The 23448-nt window shown below is 40.0% G+C and overlaps 5 protein-coding genes across 6 annotated transcripts; 4 read left to right on the plus strand and 1 right to left on the minus strand.

Annotated features, from left to right (window-relative positions):
* Nucleotides 1–1217: 1217 nt before the first annotated feature.
* Nucleotides 1218–4682, minus strand: LOC117216357 (protein AF-9). Of its 2 annotated transcripts, XM_033463010.1 has the most exons (4): nt 4472–4682; nt 4064–4229; nt 3721–3989; nt 1218–3618 (listed from the first exon to the last, which is right to left on the minus strand). In XM_033463010.1, the coding sequence occupies exons 1-4, from the start codon at nt 4502–4504 to the stop codon at nt 1813–1815; spliced, it is 2274 nt and encodes a 757-aa protein (XP_033318901.1). In that variant the 5' UTR covers nt 4505–4682; the 3' UTR covers nt 1218–1812. The 2 variants fall into 2 exon arrangements, with proteins under 2 accessions (XP_033318901.1, XP_033318902.1); XM_033463011.1 differs by having other exon boundaries at nt 4064–4682.
* Nucleotides 4683–4811: 129 nt separating this feature from the next.
* LOC117216360 (biogenesis of lysosome-related organelles complex 1 subunit 1) lies at nt 4812–5924 on the plus strand. Its single transcript, XM_033463014.1, has 5 exons — nt 4812–5003; nt 5073–5209; nt 5290–5362; nt 5437–5654; nt 5759–5924. Exons 2-5 carry the CDS (start codon nt 5149–5151, stop codon nt 5791–5793), a joined length of 387 nt encoding a protein of 128 aa, XP_033318905.1. The 5' UTR covers nt 4812–5003; nt 5073–5148; the 3' UTR covers nt 5794–5924.
* Nucleotides 5925–6010: 86 nt separating this feature from the next.
* On the plus strand, nt 6011–7751 carry LOC117216358 (splicing factor 3B subunit 4). The gene is made up of 4 exons (XM_033463012.1): nt 6011–6120; nt 6355–6438; nt 6514–6788; nt 6863–7751. Exons 1-4 carry the CDS (start codon nt 6087–6089, stop codon nt 7709–7711), a joined length of 1242 nt encoding a protein of 413 aa, XP_033318903.1. The 5' UTR covers nt 6011–6086; the 3' UTR covers nt 7712–7751.
* Nucleotides 7752–8119: 368 nt separating this feature from the next.
* LOC117216359 lies at nt 8120–12161 on the plus strand. The gene is made up of 4 exons (XM_033463013.1): nt 8120–8202; nt 8290–8665; nt 8921–9131; nt 9530–12161. The coding sequence occupies exons 2-4, from the start codon at nt 8444–8446 to the stop codon at nt 9544–9546; spliced, it is 450 nt and encodes a 149-aa protein (XP_033318904.1). The 5' UTR covers nt 8120–8202; nt 8290–8443; the 3' UTR covers nt 9547–12161.
* Nucleotides 12162–13560: 1399 nt separating this feature from the next.
* On the plus strand, nt 13561–22811 carry LOC117216566. Its single transcript, XM_033463356.1, has 6 exons — nt 13561–14318; nt 14596–14737; nt 15570–15793; nt 16359–16551; nt 18948–19073; nt 19605–22811. The coding sequence occupies exons 1-5, from the start codon at nt 14222–14224 to the stop codon at nt 18988–18990; spliced, it is 699 nt and encodes a 232-aa protein (XP_033319247.1). The 5' UTR covers nt 13561–14221; the 3' UTR covers nt 18991–19073; nt 19605–22811.
* Nucleotides 22812–23448: the final 637 nt, after the last annotated feature.

The following is a 23448-nucleotide window of genomic DNA, read 5'->3' on the forward strand; positions in this document are numbered from 1 at the left end:
CCTCGTTTAGTCAACATTCAAGATATTTCTTTCTCTAATACAATAAATAATGCACTACAAAAACTATAAAAACTACCACAGTATTTATCTAATATACAATTTTCGTTACCTAATAATAACATTATCAAAAACATTAGACTATTTGGGCTATCAATTGCACGCAACACCATTCTGTAATGACATGGTAAATCTATACAGGTGATGCAGAATAACGATATGGTAAAGAAAAGTTTTCCTGATGAATATACAAACATTCACACAGTAGAAATTGGCTATACATATATCGATGTAATTTGCATGATAAAAATCTTAAATAAGATGAAAACACATGACACAGATACGTGCTCCATTCATAAAACAAAATATCGATTTCCACTCGAATTAAATGCAACTCCAATGGATAATAAAACAAACACAAAGATAAAACATTGACGCATAATGAGAACAAATTTATAGCGAAGTTTATAGTCGGGGTGCTTCCAGTTTTTCTTCCTAACGTGACGTATCGATATTATTTATACCTAATTCACTTTAATAATACTTACAAAATTCTTTGTAGAAGTGAATACAAAATAAGATATTGCATAGAATGCTCTGCGTGCCAAATATTTCTGATTGAGAAGACCATGACGACTTGTTGAAACAAATCTCATCGTTTCTTCAATGTATTTTACATGATAGTAATATTGATGATAATAATAATAATAAACTAATAATAATAATAAACTAATAATAATAATAATAATAATAATAATAATAATAATAATAATAATAATAATAATAATAATAATAATAATAATAATAATAATAATAATGGAATATATAAACGAGCATTAACATAAAATATAAATTATCAAATGATTCTTCCACACGTTTCTTACTTTAATTACGTCCCATATGAAAATATCAATAAATATAATGGTCACCCTCGATTCAGATAGATGAACCTACGCTAAATTCTCTGAAAGATATCAAGAATATATCTATGTAGAAGGCAATATGATGCACGAAATCTTTGAACGTTTCCGATTAACATCATTAAAGTCAACATAATCTTTTATATATCTTTACCATACAAGAAATCAAATATATGTTTGTAATGAACATATGTAATATTCATATACATCACATACATTTATATATAATGCATAAGAGAGCAGCATAATATATATATATATATATATATATATATATATATATATATATACGTGTACGTATTGTATCTACATAAATAAAAATGCATTGCAGATCCTAATGTTCTTGAAAGAAACGATGAATACTCTATATTACACGAAACTACAATATACGATTTTTAATCTATCCTTTCCACAGATTATGTATTATTTATATGTCTATAAAACAATGTAAAAATAACAAGTGCTGGAAATATATAAAAATGTAAGAAAATAAGTTGATCCGGTGAACGATAAAGAAACTAGAATTATAAGCATATAGCTGCGATTCATAAACAGCATTTTCTTTTCCATAGATCAATTATGCACGTTTTCCGGGTTAATGCAATCGAAAGTACTCAGTTGGCATATTAAGAGGAAAGTATGCAAAATCTGAATCGTATACCCAGGCAGAAGTAGACTCCTCTCTTCTTTATCGAGGACATCGGTATCTACAAAATTTTTCCTGGGGTCTTGTATATTACTTGTTTTTATATATGCATATGTATATATATACATACGTATATATGTATATATATTAGTCTGGAGGAATCTCTTTTATAAGCTCAAATAACTTAATGACTTCATACATAGAATAATAATTTATAATAAAAGGTGTCATGATTTACGCTACAGACGGTCACGATGCAAAAAATTGTTGTAAACGCTGTACCGTTCTACGATCCAGAGCACACAGATCAAAATCGAATGTCTTTTTTGTAATCTCGTATTGACCGGTTTCTGCGATTACCTGAACAACTCTCTGTAACTCTTGATTATCTTGCAAAGTCATTATCTTTTGTTGCAAGTCTTTTAACTGTGACACATAATCTTCAGAAAATACGGGTGGCTCTCCTATGTCTGAATCAACCAAAGTACTATTCGTTGAATCAGGGGCCACTTGTTCCGCTTCCGCCTCAACACGCTTCTCGGCGACTTGTTCTATGACACCTCGATCGTCTCTCGCCTTCGAAAGAACCGTTTCTTGATCAACCACAACTGGTGATTGACTTGAAGAAACAGGCTCCAAAGGAGGTGATGTCGAATGACCTCTATCCTTTTCTCTTTTAACCACATGGTCGTCATCGCCTTTACTATCACTCCGTCGTTTCCTTCTACGGATTTCTTTTTCCTCCCCTTTACTCCCTTTAGATCTGTCCCTTTTGTTTCGGTCTACCTTATCCTTTTTAATGTCTGTAGAAATTGCAGGTGAAAGTGGTTTCGTCAGTTCCACCGGCGGTGTAGACACCGTTAAATTTTCTACTTCTTTCTTAACCATAGGCACTAATTTTGATTCAGGGAAGGAATCGTCATCTATGGATGGCGCTGAATCACTACTATCTCTTTCTGGCATTTCCAGTACTGAAAAGGAATTGGCTACTGGAACATTAGGCACATTGTTTTGTTTCTCTGTTGAGGACTTTATTCTGTCGCGTTTTTCTCTCTTGTCCCTATCTTTGCTACTATCCCGTCTATCCTTTCTATCCCGCTTTTTATGCTTGTGCTTCTGCCTATCTTTTTCATTCTTACTGTCTTTCGCCTTCTCAGACTTCTCGATCTTCTCAGATCTTTCTGTCTTCGATAATTTCTCATCTTTTGGTTTCTCACTCTCCTTCGGAGGTTTCGGCGACTTTCTCCCCTCTTTGGCCGATTTGTACTCTTGACTCTTCTCTTTCTCGGATTTCTCGGATTTCTCTGATTTATTTTTCTTCTCGGCTACTTTCATAGATTCCTTTGAGGAAGGCCGTTCTCCTTCCTTATACTTATCCTTTCGTTCTTTATCCCGATCTTCTTTATGCTTCTTCTTGTCCTTTTTCTTTTCACCCTTAGAAGCATCGACAACATTTTTAGAACTATCTTTTACTTTATCTTTTTCTTTATTCTTATCTTTCTCTTTTTCAAAAGTTACCTTTTTCACTTCCTTTTCCTTTGATTTTGGGGAAATTGACCTCTTTGCAGGAGGCAGAGACGGGCTACAAGCTCTTTTTATTCCAGCTGATGGAGGTGATGGTGGCCTTTTATTAGGAGGACTAGGATGATTCTTATTTCCAGGACTAGTAGACCTTTTTAATTTCTCCTTACTTCGATTTTTATCTTTAGGTTGCTCTTTGATCCTTCTGTCCTTTTTATCCTCCATTTTGTCCTTTTTAGGATCTTTATGTGGACTATCCTTAGACTTTGTTTTGTCTACTTTATCAGACTTTTCTGTGGTAATTAATGATTTAGAAGCCGAGGATTTGTCTTGTGGTGTAGACTTTTTAGTGTCCTGAGATACTTTTGTAGGTTTCAGAGGTGTACCGAATAATTCAGCAAAAGAACTTGAAGTTTTTGACTCTATATTTTTGTGCTTCTTCGACTCACTCCCACTCAACTTTGGTTTACCAACCATAGTTAATGCTTTAGATTCGTTCTTTTCAACTGAATTTTCAGAACTGGACACAAGAACCTAAACATATAATATTTAATTTAATATTATAATTTATATAGAAAGATATAGAATTTATATAGAAAGATAAGAACCTATATAAATAGGATTAGATATACTCACACCACCACCCTTCAATAGTTTCCTCCTAAAGTCATCTGAAGGATTATTAATTATTTCAGTATGTCTTATAACATTTGTAATTGCAGGACCACTAAATTGTAAGTTAAGGTCATATAAAATCTCTATCTTTTTGCTACCTTCATCCTTATTTTTTAAATAAATGTGAATTGGAATCTCAAAACCAGCATATCCAGACTCTTTTAACACAAATGGTGGATCTTTTAAGATTCTTTTTGGTTTTGAAAATGTTTGATGTAATTGAAAAACCACTGGAATACAAACCAAAATAAGTCGGAAGATTTGTATCTATGGATGCATGGTATTTCCTTAAAAGTATATTTACCTTTCTCAACATAGTGGTGAATATCAGCATTGTCAATCCCCCGCACAAATAATTCCCAATCATGAGTATAGCCCTGAGGGGTGGTACGCATACGTAACATTGATGAGTGTCCACATTCTAGTGTAATGCGAATTGCCATTCTCTCATATGAATTTTTTGATACACGCTTTTTCAAAGAAAAACAGAGAGAGCTAATTATGCGGGTAAACACAGCAATTACGTTACATTTTTATTTATCTCGTTACACGTGAATGAAAACTCTGATGAATTCTTAACTATCTGATCCTTTACAAACTATTTGTGACGTTGAAAATCATTGTCCAACAATTTATGCTAAATGTGAAAACAATGACAACACTTCTTTCCTAACTTTCGTATACTTGAAATACTGATACATCGTTTGCTTACACTTGTTTTGTATGAAAATGTTGAACACCTCATTAGAGCAGAATATTGTGATAAACGAGGAGTTTGATGGAGGCAAATCGCCTCGTTAGTACTACGATAATTCAGAAATTTCCTTTAAGCCAAATCTGATTCGATTATCAACAGGTAAACTCTACACCAACGAGAACTAGTCGCCATACTTGTTACTGCGTACACTAGACTTAAAAATGCACGACTGTACTGCCATCTATAGGAAAACGCTATTGTCTGCCGAGGTATGTTCTAATATCAATCCTTGCTTTTGTACAATTTTGTTCAATCCTTGATTGAACAGATGATACGTTGTTTATTATTAGAATATACTATTCTAAAAGCATTGCTTATTGGTTGATGCAAATTGCTCTTCTGCAATGTAAATTGTTGAGACATTAAGTACTAACCAGCAGTGTAGTATTTTAAGCAGAATTTACAATAACTTTGTTATTTGAATTAATAGATTAAAATGTACCTCTCTAAAAATGAATAAATATGTTAATATAGATAGTCATTAATCGTGAGTAAATTTTCCATAAACAGTAGATATCATATTTGAAAAAAATAAATCGAGTGGTATTACTTATAGGTTTTTAAAAACAAAGGAACCTAGCATTTGCAGTAACCCACTGGAACCTTAGTAATACAACTGATTAGTAATAAAGATGTTATCTGCTATTGTAAAAGAGCACCAAAGCAAACAAGCAGCAAGAAAGGAAAGACAAGGTAAAAGTAATAAACATACTTTTGATCTTCTATAAATTGACTATACTTACGAATAACTATATAGAATATTGTTACAACAGAGCAAAAGAGGAAAGAAGCTGTGCAAGCTGCAAGTAACTTGACACAAGCTTTAGTTGACCATTTAAATGTTGGGTAAGTTTTTGATGTCCTTTGACGAGAAACAATTACAATGTAATTGTTTTTTAAAGAAATATTTGATCATGTAGAGTGGCACAAGCATATCTCAATCAGAAGAAACTCGATGCAGAAGCAAAACAATTACAACACAGCGCAACAAATTTTGCAAAACAAACACAGTCATGGTTGAATTTAGTAGAAGCTTTCTCCAGTGCATTAAAAGAAATTGGTGATGCTGAGAATTGGGCACGTAGCATTGAAGGAGATATGAGAACTATAGCAACTGCTTTGGAATATTCTTATAAAGGTAAACAACCAATGCAATCGTTTGTACTAATTACATTTTATGCATATAACATAGAATTAATTATAAAAATATGTATAAAAATATAATTAATGCATTTATTTCAGCAACCCAAGAAGTACAAGGGACCAGTACTACTTAAAAGCTTAAAAATATATATTATATTATATTAAAAGAACTTAAGAATAAGTGTTATTAAATGTCATTATAGATTTTATCTTGTTTTTTGTTTGTATTACTATGTTTTAAAATAAATCTCATCATTTTTTCTTCTGTTAAGAATTTATTTATTTCGTTGATTTTATCGAAGTTTGTTATTATTAATAACAACATTTTTATAAACTATCCAGTGATATAGATTAATAACATTTTTGAATATCAATCTTATCATGGTAGCTGAATAAGTTCAGACCACTAGTATAATAATTGGCAATCATGGCGGCCGGTCCTATTGCTGAACGTAATCAAGGTACGTGTCTATTTAAAATATTTAGATAAATATATATATTATAATATTTTGATTTTTCTTCTTATTGAAATCCTAATTGCAATTATGGAACGAATCTTGTATAATATATTAAAACTAAAAATATTGTGTTGTGTTAGGTTATGTGTACGTAAACACAATTTGTAGGTTAACAATTCTATATATATATATATAGTAATTTTTTATAGTGCAAATAAAATATTTTATATCTTTTAGATGCCACAATATATGTCGGTGGATTGGATGATAAGGTCACAGAATCCCTTATGTGGGAACTGTTCGTCCAATCAGGACCAGTGGGTATGTAACAATATTATTATATCTGCTTTAAAATTTTTTTTTAAAGTAATTGAATTTCCTTGAAAATATTTTCAGTCAACGTGCATATGCCTAAAGATAGAGTAACACAAATGCATCAGGGCTATGGGTTTGTAGAATTTATGGGAGAAGAAGATGCTGACTATGCTATTAAGATAATGAACATGATAAAATTATATGGAAAACCAATAAGAGTAAATAAAGCAAGTGCTCATCAGAAGAACCTAGATGTTGGTGCTAATATCTTTATTGGAAATCTTGATCCAGAAGTAGATGAGAAACTATTATACGACACCTTCAGTGCATTTGGAGTAATTCTTCAGACGCCAAAAGTAATGCATGCTGCTAACAAACAATAATTAATAATAAGTGTTTACAAAATATATAACATGTTTTTATATTTCAGATAATGAGAGATCCTGAAACAGGGAACTCCAAGGGCTTTGCATTCATAAACTTTGCTTCCTTCGATGCCTCCGATGCAAGTATAGAAGCAATGAACGGTCAGTATTTATGCAACAGACCGATTTCCGTATCATACGCTTTCAAACGCGATGCGAAAGGAGAAAGACATGGTAGTGCTGCTGAACGATTGTTAGCTGCTCAAAACCCGCTAAGTCAAGCAGACAGGCCTCATCAATTATTTGCCGACGCTCCTCCTTTGGCACCACCTCCGATTCCAAATTCCAATGCAGCGACTCACCAAGCTACTCATCATCCTCAACATCATGTGATGCATCATGGAATGGTTGTACCACCACCTCCACCTCCGTCAACACCAGGACCTCCAATGGGTCACCCACCACCACCACCTGTTCCACCGCCGCCATCGAGTGGCTTTCCTCCAGCAAGTATTCCTCCGCCTCCTTTACCTCCGATGTCAATGGCCACACATCCTCCTTTACCGCCTGGAATGCCACCTCCATTGCCACCTATGCCCGTTTCAACGTCTCAATCGCAACAGACGACACCTAGAATGATGGCACCACCACCTCCTCATTGGGGAGTGAGTGGGCCACCTCAAGGTCAATTTCCACCTCCTCCGCCTCCCTCATCTACTGGAGCACCTCCACCTCCGCAATTTGGACAGTTTCAACCACCACCACCGCGACCTCCTCCAACATGGAGGCATCCACCGCCTCCTCCTGTATCTCAGGGTGGACCACCGCCGCCACCACCTCCACAATTTCGACCACCCTTCCCACCAAGAGGTCCACCTCCACCTCCACCACCTCACGATTCCAGTCAATATTAGATTGTCTCTTCATCTTTATGATATCGTCATTATTTAATAACATAATGTAAAAATTTGACTGTATTCAAGACATTCAAATACATTATTGTTGCGCAAATCTGTATTTGATAATATAATGTCTGAATAAATTTCATTAGTTTCAAGCCATGAGTTTCTTTCAATTCCTCGTTCTTAAACGGCGAAGGAACCATAGATTGTGAAAATTATGACAAATCGTTCACAGTTTCTTTTTAACGATTACAAACGCGGTCATTTTAATGTATCGATTAGAAGTCGCGTGTGAATAAGGACATGCCAAGCTCGTTCTATCGATTATTGCAAGCCTGTCCAGTCCAGATAGTGATAACACTGAACGGACAAATGAGTGGCAGAGCAGTTGTCTTCGGGTATGTCACCGCGTTGAAAGGATTCGCGTACGAAATCGGACGAAAAATAAAAAAAAAACGAGTGAACGCGAAGGAATCGTAAGCTTGTCGCGTGTCATCAACCGAGTAAGTAAGGGGAACAGGTGTCTGGAGTGGTAAATTAAGCGGCGCCGACGGCGCTATGCATTCTGAAAATAACGCGATTTTTTTTAGATCTCTCGTGATTCGATGTAGTTTCATCGATCCGTACGACGCCTCGTTTGTCCATTACTTTCGAATAAAGTTAAAACGCTCCCAATATATTCTAGATATAGTTTGATATAATTGTTCGACGATCGAAAGGAAGGAATCATGTTCAACTTATGATATGGCTCGCCTCTACTACGAGTGTAACGCGGATTTAAGAAACAATACGGAAGATAGCGAAACGAACAAACCATACGCGTGTACACCGGATAAATATTGCTTGTATTGCTGTTGCAACTCGCAGTGTTGTCTGCTGGTGCAAAGACGGCCACCACGACACTTTTGGGAAGCCTGGTACTTTTGGCTAGGCGTTGCTTTACTCGCTGTTTTTATCATATCTTCGGTAAGTGATCCTCGATGATCTCTGATCTTAGGAACGTTCGCTTTATTGAAATTTCTAGAAATTTATTACGTAAACGAAACGAAACCTAAGAAATTGTATTTTCCATATCTGTGTTTGTCGTTTCATTATCAATCATCGATATCGTGTTCCCTTAGAATCGATGTGGCGCGTTCGTTTAATTTCCTTAACGATCGCCGATTACTCCAAGGAATATTTTGATTCCCCCTTTTTTTTTTTTTTTTTTTTTGAAACTAGGTGAGCAGTTACATAGTCAGTAATTGCAGACATAATATTCAAGGTGTACAACTAAGACACAGCACGCACGGCAATCGACGAAACGATCGCGACAATCGTCCGAGTAACAACCAGAATGAGATATCCATAAGCATAATCCCGACGTCGGAATTTTTTCCATCGCACAGGAAGATGTTCGTGATTGCTTCTCAACCGGCCGTGAATCACCTGAGTAAGTAAAAATATTGCTCGTATACCTATAGAACTGAACCGTAAAACTCGGAGCATACTCTTCGTATGTTTAAACTTTCACGTCTGACCAGAACGCAATCACGTACGGACACATCTTTGCACTGCATAATTACGTACGATAAAGTAAAGACGATGTTAGCGTGGACGCGTTGCGTATCGAGCAATTAGGTTACAGAAGAGTGGTTGAAGCGGTTCGAACGGATGTTATAGAAGGACGAGTTCCAATGTAAAAAGTTTCGCAACACCGATGAAAAGGGGGACAATCGCTTTAAATCTCTCCGAGATTCGATTAAAAGTTGGGGATGGCGCGGCGATCAGGAATAATTCGTGCAATTTCGAGCAATAATAATCTTGTGCATGCATTGATTTATATTGCAGCTCCTGTCGTTGCGTGAAGTCGTTTTGTTTTAACGGAGCGATTATGCCAGCGAAAGGAAGCCGACGCGAAGAGTTGGAAGATCATCCCATGGCATTTTACACGGTAATACCTCTTAAAAGACAGCGCGTCGCATCGAGAGCTTTGATCGGCCGGAACATCGCGGCCACGTCATTATGTCGCGAGGAACATTTACGATAAATGCGTCTTTTTACTTAGCCTCGGGAAGTAATAACTGGTAGCGGTTCAAAACACTCTGATCGCAAACGACATTTTGAACAAATGAGAAACGATGTTACCGAAGAATACAGTCTTCTTAATGGCCAATTTGACACTGAAGCTACTTAGGCCGCGATCCGACTCCTCCTTTGGTTCATAATTTGCCACACGCGATGTATCCTATTAAACATGAAAACTTCCGATGTATCGTTTGCGATTAAGCGATTCGTCGTTTTCCAATTTAACGCGGGACGCGATAAAAACAAAGAACAACGTAAAATTATAGGTTTGACGATGCTTTATAACGCGTAGAATCGAGAACAACCGGTGTAGTAGGATTTACTAAAAGATCGGGAAACGATGATTTACGATAATGTGTCTGGAATACAAATCGTAGATCGGCATTGATTAGGTTCGTTGGATCGTTTTAGCGCTTCTGAACATCGGTCGAGCATTTAGAATTTCTTAGCCGAAGCCTCGCTTCCATTTGGCTGAGCACAGTGCAACCAGCCCGATCGAAACTCGTTCTCGAGGACTCGAATGGGCGTAACTCCCATTAACAATTAAGAAGACACGCTGCAACTTGGTCGACGTACCTGACTGGACGTACCAAGAGATCGGGGGCTAATTAAAAAGGACAATCGGGCGAATGCAACTCAAGGCGACGTGTACTCTCTATCTTTTCGCGCATCTCTCTTAATCTTTCTTGCTCCCTCTTTCCTCTTTTTTCGCATCTTTCTCTTTATCTGTTCAATTCCTCGTCTTCCTTTTCCCTGCGACTCGTTCCTGCCGCTTCTCTGTTTCCAGATCGATCCCGCGATAGCGGTTAATCGCGATAATCTTCGCAGAAGAGAGGAATTACGAAAAACTTTGGCGTTTTATCGAACCCCGACAGCAAACACGCGGCAAACACATGCGCATTTCAGAATGATAAAACCAAGATGTGTACTTTTCATCTATTCGCATTGCGATTTCTAAGGTATTCGAAGGATTGTACACTGGCGTTCGTAAGTCACGGGATACTCGGAAATTTTTGAACACGAATTTTAATAAAATAAATAAAATCTTTAAAATGCACTATAGTAATTACGATATCTGTTTATGTTTATCGCAAGTGTATCAATTGGCTTACGGATGCGAGCGTATAAACCTTCTAAGATCGAGGTGAGATTCGTGCATACTTCGAATTACCTTGAGAAAATGAAAGGATTCGATGCAACTTTTCATTGTCATATTCCATCTGCGTAATGACTGGCTGTGATCATGTCAATTCGAGGCAGCTACGTGGGAGTGAAACGTTTGCTATTCCTTCGTCGGAGCGTTAGTACGTAGAACATGGTTTGTCATGGACGTTTAATACGAAATAATAGCTCGTGTACCGGCGTACACGTATCGATCGCGACGCTTTACACTTCAGCTAAATTAATTAATATGCACCGAAAGAGAAACAGATACACGTTTGACATTTTGCACAAGTGTGATTGTAATTAGCTGCGTAGGATGAGAGTGGAAACTACTGTCTGATATTATCATATAAAAAGTCAATGGCGGTGAAAAATTCTATAAATATACAATTTCGATGCGTTTGCGTTTAAATAATATTCACGACCTTCTTTTCTTTTTTTCATTATTCCACGAATCCCACGCTACAATGCGCTTACTCAAGACATCCATTAATAACGGCGGACCCCAAACATTTACACCTGAGAAACTCCAGTTCTCACGATTGAACCGTTGATTTAATTAAGAGTTAATTAGGCTACCTTCACCGCCAGATCAAAATTTTTTTCCAAACTAAATCCCAGCTCGGAAGACATCCTCTGCCTCGAGTTCAACAAAGTAGAAAGACGATAATTCAACCGTAAGAAGAAGATCCAGTTTCAACGAGACACTGCATGTATAAGAGGAATTTAAATTGCTTACTCCTCACCTCGTTGAAATAGGTCTATTCGAACGATCGTCCGAACAGTTCGCGATACATCTCAATAAATTACCCGAGTGAAAGAAATCCTTGTGCTCTCGGTAAATCTTTTTACAGCGAACACTTGATTCGTTCGCGCAATAAGAAGTAGCAACGGAGAGCAGACTGCCGGCGACCTCGTTCGACTGTAACGAAGTGTCATTCCGATAACCCAGGCCCAGCTTTTACTGTCACTCGACGGATGACGATAAAGAAATGTGCAAGCAGCGGGGCTCTGCTTAATGTTGCATGGACAGGAAACCAACCGGGGAATTAAACTCTCGTCTGCTCTGCCGTTGGATGCCAATGACTACGATTAAGATGTTCGAACGACTCTCGATTACGAATCCTGCACCATCGATTTTTACGCGATTTACCCTTTGACGAGAGGTTAAGATGTTTTAATCGTTGTATTTTACGTTTCGAAGAAATAAAGACGAACGTGTGGAATTAAACGAGGATTTTTATTTCGCTTTCCTGTTTCTCTGTTCGTTAATAGTCTTTCGTCTCGCGACGAGTATCGATGGAAGTTTCGAAAATTTGTCATTTCGGGAATTCCATTGGATTGAAGCAAAAAACAAATTTAGAATATAGACGAGCAAACCTGATATCCGAACGAATGAATTTGATATTCGTTACGAGCGAACAAACAAGCTTCTATAATATTTATTATAAAATACACGCGTTCTCAATGCGCGTAATAAATACACCAGCGTGTACTATCGGTAGTACGATATTATTCCGTCAATGATTCGTTACATCTGGATGGACGGAAATATATCGTAGCTCAACGAGAGATACGAACGTGCATACGATCTAGACGTTATTGTTCCAATAAATCGGCAGAGTTTAGGAGACTTTTCGAGGCAACTCTAAAAAAAAAAATCACTGGAATTCTTTCACAGCGAGAACATCACGAGTTTCGAGTTGTATAAACAGAGTGACAAAAAATTATCCACATATTATATTTAAATTAATTTAAAATATCAATCGATAGAGACCAATACGATTGTTAAGCAAGGATCGTCCTCGGCAAGAATTCCTATTCTCAATTGTAATGCGAGATTGGTTGTATACAAAGAGGAGACACGTTCTTCCATCTGGAAAGCGTTTGCGAAACGCGTCCCGTGGCTGCGTAAAAGTGTACGCGAATTTGCGATGTTGCTCCAATAAATCGGCTTTAAAAGAGACCGGAGCCAGTGAAAAGGCCAAGAAAAAGACTTAGCAAAATCCGGTTTAAGTGTGAATAAATTACGTACGCGAAGGGAGCTGGCGGAAATGGTACCGCCTCGCGGTGAGAAAACGCAAAAAGCCATCAAAGAAGCGGTGGCACGGTGGATGGGAAAGACAAAAGCCATTAATCGTTTCTGTACAGTGGCGCTTGTATTTCGATTTCCCTCTGATTTTCCTCTGCTTCACTGGCGTTCTTATTTCAGCAATGTTATCACCAACACTGCGCGATGTGATCTCTAAAATAACAAAGTGGAAAAGAGCTCGGCTTCTGCATTTTACGAGACCCAATTCTCGTATCGCGAAAGAAAAGAGGCCGAGTCGTACCGAAGAAGAAATTTCCAAGGAACCGATTATATGTCGCCTTGACGACGAAGCTATGCCAGCGAAGTAATGTCACCGATGACGGAATTAAAATAGATATAGAAGTAAATTCGTGAGGTGGTAGAAGAGTGGCGTGAAGGAGGAAGGACAGAAAAAGAGAGAGAGAAAGAGAGAGACAGAGATAGAGAGGTGGAAATCGAGAGTAGCCAACGTGTAAAGCAAGAGAAAGAGAAGGATACGAATCTGTGTTCCAGTGGGAGGTACTAAAATTAGAGGAGCCCACGCGGCTAACAGTTTCGTCTTGAAGCTTCCTTCAGACATTTTCAAATAGTCCTTTACGCCGATAACACAACGTGTTTTCGCGACGTCTCGCTGTCAGTCGCGACTCGGCGCCGTGATTCTGCGTTCGATTCGATTGGCTTACGAGTGACTTCCTCGAGAGACACGGTTGCCTCCTTGGAACCCATTCAACGTCCAAGTGACTCGAGATATTCCAACTGGCAGACGCAGACTTTCGATTAATCGTCTTTCTTTTTGTCAACGATAATTACCGTAATCGATGATCCTCGTCGAACGGCGAAAAATGAAAATCAAGGGCGGCTGATTTCCACGCCGCTGTTTCTACCGATCCGTTCAGTGGCCTCGAATAATCCCGCGTCAATAAGCAGTCAAGTGCAAATCGGGTTTCTTTCGCCGCTAGCCGCGTTGCCTTTATCGAACATCGTCTCTGCATTTAGCGAAGGCTAGCCCTTCAACATGATAATGTATATTCCTGTCTTCTGCATACGTTTCAAGTGGCTCTCGTGCAGATAGCGAACCGTACCTACTTCGCTGTCTCTTCCCTTATCAATGAAATTGTCCCTGAGGCGTACTCGCGTTCGAGTGATCCTCCCCGACGATACTTTTCATTATCGAGACTTTCGTGATTCTCGGAGTGTTAGATTCTGCCGAGGCTTACGGCATGTATTTCAATCGATCGACTATCGAGCCGCCAATCTGCATATATTTCATCCTGCTATTTCTGATTTTTCTGTCGGGCAACGTTCAACAGATCGAAGGTAAGTTGGCCGGTTTGATCCGATGCATCGGCAATGTCGCTATCGATTTTTTATGCGTCGTAATCGTGCTAATGCACGATACGTTTAACATACATGTACTATCGTAGTACTTATCGGCCGCGCATATCTATAATGAGCCCGTAAAAAAAAAAAAAGAAAAAAAAAAGGAACGATGCGCCGTAAAATACACGAGACGAACAGATTTACGACATGGTACGTGTACGTGTCACGGCAACTCGTTCACGCTAAATGCCAAGAAATTTGTCGATATTCGCAGGTAGAAAATGCGTATGCACGAGCAAGGCCTGTAAAGAAGCCGGTGTCGACACGTGCAAGACCAAGTTTTACTGTTACACAGAGTTGATCTTGACTGGAGACCAAGAATTCGGAGGGAATACTACGACAAGAGGATGCACCGAGTTCGTATGAATTTTATTTTGAGATTATTAACATTGAAAAAGAGAATGACGATGTTGAAAGAAAATGTGGTAAACAGAAATCAGTTAGAAGATATGTAAAAATTTCAAAGTCTATTTGTCTTGGTCGAGAAAATAATATCGTACGAAGCAGAAAACGTAGAAATCGCGTTTCAACTATTACGATAGTAGTAACCTCTCGTTTAAAAGCAACACCCCGACCTCTAACCTTTTCCTCTTATTCTACAATAAATTCCAACGGTACAAGTCCGGTTGACTCGAAGACGATTTAATTCGCTGAATCTTACGATTGACGTACCGCTATAAATTCGCCGTGGCTCTATGGCAAACAGCAGGTAACCTTGACGAGATAATCGGTGCGAGAAGTTTTCACGAATTCTTTCTAAAGCCGTGCTAAAATGACGAGAGATGTCGAAATCGTCTCGACTCGGAGCGTTCGAATATCGTTAGCCAGTTTTTATTGCTACCAATTAAATCTTCGAACCGTTATCGGCAAGTGTAGCGTGGCGTTAATTACCAGATAACTAGCAACGGACAAAATAATTAATTTTTATTGAAGATAACGCGATTCGCAAACAACGATCGAAATTGACCTCCTTTTTTCGACCGAATTCCTTCGTGATATTTTCTTCACTGGCCACGAAACGATCGATTGCTCGCCAAGCGTAACAAGCGCGATACACGCGCGGAATATTGAAATCTCGCGGCGTAAATCGTACAAAATGATTATTTAAATTCCGACTATCGCCGGGGTCGGAGAACTTTATCGAGCAGTGGCCATTTTATCGGAACGTTGTACGTTGCCATTGCTCAGGGGTGCCACGCCATTGTTATGCGAGACAAAGTCCTGGGTCACGAGGTCGAAGTCGAGCGACAACGTGGACCGATCGTCGGCTGCCTGGATCCGTATGCCCTGGCCCAGATTGAAGTGTTGCGACAGCCACGACTACTGTAACGCCGATCACCGCATAAACGTGTCCACGTGGATCCACGACAAAGAGACGCCCGATGCTGTGGAACCCACTTTAGATTACACCGGTAAAGAGTCCTTTGCTACCTTCGTCTATTTACAATGGCTCGCAGAATTATTTGTACACGTATAGAAACGCATATTTTTGCGCATATATAATGCTATCCTAAACAATACCATACTTTGGATATTTAGATATTTTGATTATGTTTGCGTATTGCGCGCATCCTACGTAATCTCGCGTCTTTAAATTTTCCATGCGAAATAAATTTTATGCAAATTTCATGCAAATTTCATGCAAAATAGAGCCGATCAGTATGATTTCAGAGAGGTTCGCACGTCGTTAAAGATATTTAAGCATTCTCCTTATTTCGAAGACATAGAAGTTTCACCCTAAATTCGTACAGGTTGGCGCCACTTCGACAATGTTGAAACTACTTACAGTAACTTTGAGTCTCGCTTTATTTACGATCTTACCCGCTTCATTTACACGCTTCGTAGATATCTGTAACAATTTAACCGAAGAGATATCGCGCTGTATGATTCAATGCCAGAACATTTAAGGCGCCACTGTTCTCGACTAAACAAGCTCGAGGAATGGATTTTCTGATAAGTCTTGTATTATGTACAAAGGTTCCTTTAATGGGATGTCGTCGAGCCGAGACATAATGGGATCGATTCAGCCGGATCCAGGGCCGATTGCCGGAGGTCGAGAATCGCCGGATCAATTCCTTGAGAATCGCGTTAAACCGCTGCACGTTGCTGCGCTGGTCTTGGCGATCGCTGCTCTGATATCGGTCCTAGCAGCCTGCTACGTTATTACAAGGTCTGGAAATTTTTATTATCTCGCCTACCGTAAAGTTTCTCGTTAGAAAATCGCGTGCGCGCCGCGAGAAAGGTGTCGGATCTCACGTAACGAACTTTTATTGACTTCGCTTTTGCCGCGAAGAAAACCCACCGCTGCACTGGCAAGATGCATCTATAAAACTCGTATTTTACGACGCTAAGCACGTTCGAGCAAAGAGGGTGTCGCAAATGAACGTTTGACGTATTGCCAGAAAAATTCTTCGTAATTTTTGATTTCATAAACGCGACCTATTTAAGAATAAATAGTAATCCTCGATCGTTCGTCCCCCTTGTCTTCTTCTCTTCCTTTTTCTTACTTTTTTCTCATTAATGACGTTCCCTTTCTTTCTTCACCTACGTCTCTCCTTTTCCGTTTCGTATACAATTGAAAAATATTCCTGTATTTTCGCCACATTCCTTGATACTCTGCCAAGAATTTGTTCGCCTCTTTGTTGAGGAAACAACATTCATATGTAAGTTCGTAATTGTAATTACTTGGCATTGGCTGCTGGCATTCTAGTCTGCCAGGCTTTTCCAGCGAATCGATTCGCGGCGACGCGTCGTTTCAAATTTGCGATCAAAGCAAAAGTTTCGATTCGTTTCTATGACAAAACACAATAGACGTGCCAGAAAAATCTGATCGAAGGAAGGAGCGAGTGCCCGCGAACGCGAGCTACCTTTAGCGCATTTCCCTCGCGCGTCTAAACGCTCTGAAAAACCCTCCTATTGGAAAGCACGGCACGATGAAAAACCTTGTGCTAATATTAACTCGGCGACCCGTTAACAATCACCGTTCACGAGGTTACAAACTGCAACTGCCATCCGATAGTCGCTGACGTTGTAGTCAATTCAGTACTCACACGTCGAAAATCGGCACGCTGCGTCTGTTAACCACGATTATCAGCTTAGTCGGACAGTTCGGACTTGAAATATTACCGATATTAATAACACGTACAAGGAGTCCTCTCATTGCCGATCCGATAAGCTAGCCACGTGCGACGTGTCTCGCCTTGTTGTCGATAGTTCGCGATAGACAATCGATCGGTAAAAATCTGATGGCATAAATGTTCCAGTCCGATTGCATCGAATAATAATCAATTTGTCGTTCCATTTTCCAACAAGTACGATAATATTTTTTATCCTTTAACTTTATTCAACCGAGAAACCGACTTAACTGACTCGTCTCTAATATTCCTAATCTCTTAGAAATAATCGTTTCTTTATCTACAAACCTATTCGTATAATTTTTGTTAACGAATGACTCGGTTAACAAATTAATAAATTTCATAGTATCGTGTCGTAGTATAATTGTACCTACAATTTCCATTCTTTCCACCGAGTCACGTAACACAGCGGCATTTCCTTTCGGATGGCACTTTTTATTATCTGACCATGTTCCCTTCTTCCTTTTCTCAGCCGGTCGATTTCAGGGGTCTGAAGCCTGGCCGGTTTGTCGATCTGACTAAAAGCCGCTCAACTCGCTTCTTATCAACACTCCTTTTTCTTTGGGACCCTGTCGAAACTGATAACGAGTCCCGAGAGGCCCACCGTGGGCTTTACCCTCTAATCTTCTGTCTCCGAACAGTTAAGTGCATTTTCGAGTTTGGGAATGTCCTGGTCTTCGGCTCGCGTCTACCTTCCTCCACGTGTTGCTTCCTTTCTTCCTTCTTTATCGCGCCTTCGAGTATGTCTTTCGAGCGTCACGATTGCCTGTAGAAGGGACCAGCGTCCCTTTCCCGATTTCTTCGTGTTTCACACGGTCCCAACTTTAATGTGGCCACGTTTCTATCTGCTTGTAATGACGTTGCCTTGTCACAAGGATAACGCGCAGCCCAAAGAATCGGTAGGGGCTTCTCTTTATCGCCGCAGGCACGGCGTCTCGAGTGCAGGGAAAATACAGGCGAATTAGGATAACAGACACCGATAAGCGGCAAAGTGTACATTTTGGTGAATGCGCGTTTCTACTTCGTCCGCTGTTTATCACCGGATATTTTTGGAGTACGGTCCACCCGTGCTTCACGGTGTTTTGTGCTCGGCGTCGCACCGATAACTGAAACTTCATAGATTTAGAAACACTAGAAATTTTCGACGTCGACGTTCGCGTTCATTTATTTCTAAGATTTCATTCAGGGTCGTAACGATACTCGAAACTTCGTAGATTCATAAGTCGCCCGATTTCTGATATTCCTGATATTCACATTTGTTCGTTCGTATGTTCCTTTTGGAATCGCGTTCCATGTTATAACGATACTTGAAATTTCCGACATTTGTTTTTGTACTATTTTTAAATTCATGGATGGAGTGTTCGGTTTCGCGTTAACAACCGGCCACAAATCGTCCGGTTTTTCGCTGCTGATGCCGTTTACTCGTTTGCAGATTCTTGAAAACAAATCCATACACCGTTGGCAGCGTGGAATAACGAAGATCCTTACTTGTAATCTTTAAGCCTCGAAACTTTCCAACAATTATCACCATCTCCTTTTATCGGATTAAAGGAATCAGGTAAGAGTCCAATTAATAATTCTTTGTCAGGCAAACGGACGTGTGAAATTTATTAGATTACGTATTACCGGTTTCATTGTACGAAGAGAAACTACGTCGCGTCCGAGCCGGAGTTAAATCGGCTCGAACGTGCGTTCGTACGCACTCACGGACACGGATACTTTCTGCCTTTAATCGTATGCCCCTGATCGACTAACGAACGCAAAATATAAATAGAAGCCGGCTGTGCAGGAGATAACCGCCGCCGACAAGCCAAACGAGTCTGTATCGAACAGATTTTTGTCATGGATAATATCGAACAACTTTCGACTCTCGGTAGCCGGTAGCGCCAGAAGATTATCGACAATAGCAGACGCGAATAATTTCATCGATACTAGACTTGCCCTTTCAAATCCATGCATCTTTAAAAATTGTAATTAAGTCGTACGTAATCTAGTTTCACGTTTGTTACTCTGGTTTATCAATGCTTAATTATTTGTACAACTGTTCTGTTGTATTTGACTCAATCGACTATTCTTCGTGTTTGTTCAGGGCGATGGGACACGGTGGCGTCGAACGGATGCGTGGAAACGTGGGATATCATGCGGTTTGAAGAGTCATCGAAGGAAGGCATGACGAAGCTCGACGAGGGACAGTTTTGGGCAAACAACTCGCTGAAATCTTTTGTTTCCAAGGGTATGACTAACATCGGGCTGCGCCTCTTATTTGAATTCCGTCCTCCCGGTCTCACGGGTCTAAAACCAGGTGCTTCGCTTGTTTCCATGTAATTAGTCATCCTCGGGGCATGCACGTAGTTGAAAGAAAGAAGCACATACTTGTGTAAAGCGTGGAAGAATCGGACATTTTTAGGATGGCGGACGAATTTGGTGACGATCGTACATGGTGAACGTTTGTTATATGTACGACGTTGACTCTATACTAAATATGACGGTAGACAAGAGCCAGTGTTGGGGAGTCAGTGTGCACGTCGAACGATGATACGATAAGTTATTATGCGTACAAGAAACTGCATTCCCGTTCTAATGGATTTACATCTTGTTACGATTGTAAATAATTTGTATAAGAATAGCGTAAGATAGTAAGTATATTGAGGCGTAAAAATAGTAGAATACGTTAGATCCCGATTTGCATATGTTTTACATTCTCTTACATTTTGTATTCGATGTAATAGGCTTTGATCATGTGGCAGGAAATACGGATAATATAAATCTCAAGGAGATTAATCAACATGTACGTAGAGATGGAATGGATAGAATGGAAAAATAACAAGACCTGTTGTTCGCACCGTTAAATTGTTTCTCGATCGACGACGAGTTATCGAAAGCTTTTTTCAGCATCTTCGTTCGTACGATGACTGACAACCTGAGCCGTGTGCCGTCTGGAATCACGACGAACAATAGCGTATTCCATTAAGCCTACCATGAGAATTAACCAGTCAGCCATAACCAGGTGCTCGTTGGATCCAACTTCGGATTCCAACTCGACCGCCTTGACCACCGCATTCGTTGCGCCCGACGAAAATCAATCACTCGGCTAAATATATAGGCTCGATTCGTAGGTAGATACCCGTCCTCCGGGCATCCTCGAATGACCAAATATCTTAGATAAATATCTTCAGCTTGTCTAACTGGTTCATCCACGAGCCACTAACAAGACATTTCTTTTTCTCTTCCTCCTCTCTTTTTCGACAAGGTTCGTTTGTAGCAAGTTCAATCTCCTCCTGTATTCGTGGATCGACTTACGTGTTCGATTTCTCTCGAGCGAATAGTTATTAATAAGCCATCATAGTTCTTTCGATCGTATTTGTACCACAGCTAATGTCAACGAACCGCACGGTACTTCTCGTTCAACACGCCTTTGTCTTCGCCGTTATCTACGCCGCTCAACACTGAAACGCTTTGAATTCACGAACGAACGAAACGTGTTGACGAGCAAGCTAAACTTGTCGCTTCGATTCTCCTTAAGCGAGAACTCGATGGGACGCGCTCGAGAGAGTAATATCGGTAAGACGATACCGTGCCAGAAGCATATTTCATTCTGGATTCGGAAGACAGCACTTAACATCGCTCACCGTCAGCGTGGATTGGATTATTCTCGGTGAACATACCAAAGATTCGGATCGGGGCAACGATGCATTATTCGTGTAAGAAATAAGCAAAAATAGGAGCAGCGCCATGGCGCCAACGAGTTAATAGTTAATTGGCTAATGCCTGGCTAAAAATAAGCTGCGTATCGTCCACTTCGTGGTAGCTATATTCAAAGCACCGGCGGCGCTAGTTCCTGAAAAGGAAATCCTATTGACGATTACAATCACGTATCTCGCGTTCTAGCGAAGGTGTGACAACAAAGCGATCGCAGCTTCGCGACTTTCACAATTCTCAATCGGTGTCCTCTGATCCGACGTTAATGTGTACAAGCAAGCTGACAAAACAGGAAGATTGAAATAAACGGCCAAGGATCACAGATCTAAGTGTACGGAATTAAGACACAAGCTTGCTCGTTTCGAGGAAATCGTGCGGAGAGACGAATTAATCTAGCGAATTTAACACGCGTCTTCTCTACGGTTGCCTTCGTGTGCCAGCGACAGGCCGATCCAGACGACGATCTCTACCTGTCTATGATCGATCGAGCCTGGGTCGAAAGACATCTCACGCAAAGTGAAAAGGTCCATTGACGGGCACGCTTATGCATAATGCACGCTGAAAAGGGAGGCCGATTATCCGGACAAAGGCCGATTTATTTATCTCGTCTATCATCCTACCATTATGCAAAACGATCTTTAGTTAAGCCAGTTAGGTGTCGACGTCTTCGACGTACAAATGCACAGAATATACGGGGTGTTCGCTAGACAAGTATAATTTATCTTCATGAACGATTTCATTTCTGTCGTTAGCGTACTTGGGGCGCTTCCTCGTCCGACTAGACTCGCGCAATTTCATTGAAAGATCCGATTCATAGGATCGACGCGTTTAAAAGGCCGCATAAACGCGGCACTCGCGCACATTTGTCCGTAAGTAGGGAAAAGAAGTTGCCGGAGACGACGTAGCGCACGACAAAAGCTAAAAAGGAGACCGGCGGCTGTCAGGAGGAAGGGCTGACGATCCACAGCAGAAGTAAGCTGCTGCTCTTTTCATCGTCCGTCTTCCTCTTACCAGGACGCACGGACCACGTGCGCGCGCGCGACATACAAAACGACACAGTGTGTGCGAGTAGCGTGGATCGCACAGACACTCACCTACACGAAGCAAATGTGGCGTCTCTGCCTCGGGGCTCAGGCGCCACTGTCTCCCTTCTCTTTGTCCCTCGTTTCCCTCACCAACCGCCCATTTCCCGGCGTCGATCCGCACTACTCAACCTTTTACCAACACACAACTATACCAGCTTGGCCGCATACTACGTTCTGGTACAGTGACTGCCATTAACGTAAGTGGCAGAGGCCATGTGCGCGCTCTTCATTCGCCTAAATCCATCGAGTCGCTTCGATGAGGATCCACGATGATCGATGATGAGTAAACAACGTGTCGGAGTTTTAGAATTATCGTAAATTGGCTAGGAATGATTCTACTTTGGTAGGAATTTATCCCAAAATTCCTTCGTTAAAATATTCTTCGTTAAAAATAACATGGATCGATCGCCGTGAATTCATAAACAAGATATTAGAATTTCAGTATTAAACTGGATAGATGGATGGAATGATCGTATGTACTTTGGGCATTGAATTTACTTTAAGGTAATTCTCCGTCAAGAATAAAAAATTGACCCGATTAAATTCATCTGACTCGTTCGATCGAGATTTACGATCAACGCCGATACTTTAAGATAACTTTACTTCGAAGTAATTCTTCGTTGAATATAAAAATTGATCGGTTTAAATCCACCTAACTGTTTCGACAAGTATCGATATACAACGATGAACGATGAGCGAGCAAACTAAAAATTCTATTTCCACGCGAACTTTACTTCGAAATATGTAACTGCTCGTTGAAAATAAAGATTAATTGATCAAAAATCGGATAAATTTCAAAACGAACCGTTTCTATCGAATCCCGTGGAAATTCTATAATTAAATTAAAATTACGATAACTTCGCTCCAAGGAAATTCCTCGTCAAAAATAGACAAAATTTGGAGTTTCGTACGTAAACTCGGAAGATTATTTCCAACCGAATATTCTCTCGTGATACGTTTAAATGGATGGCCTACAAATTCGTTAGGATTTGTTATACGTTTTCTAGCGATGGCTCGGGATCGACCGGAGTCAAGGAAGGTAGATCATAGATTAACGACAGCCGTTGAACGTGCGTATTGTACGCGTTCACGGTGCGTGGCTCACCGACAAGGGGCATATACTATCGCAGCCGGAGGCGGGACTCGTTT

This window comes from Bombus bifarius, unplaced genomic scaffold (genome assembly GCF_011952205.1).
Source record: "Bombus bifarius isolate JDL3187 unplaced genomic scaffold, Bbif_JDL3187 scf7180000010271, whole genome shotgun sequence".
Classification (NCBI taxonomy): Eukaryota; Metazoa; Arthropoda; class Insecta; order Hymenoptera; family Apidae; genus Bombus; species Bombus bifarius.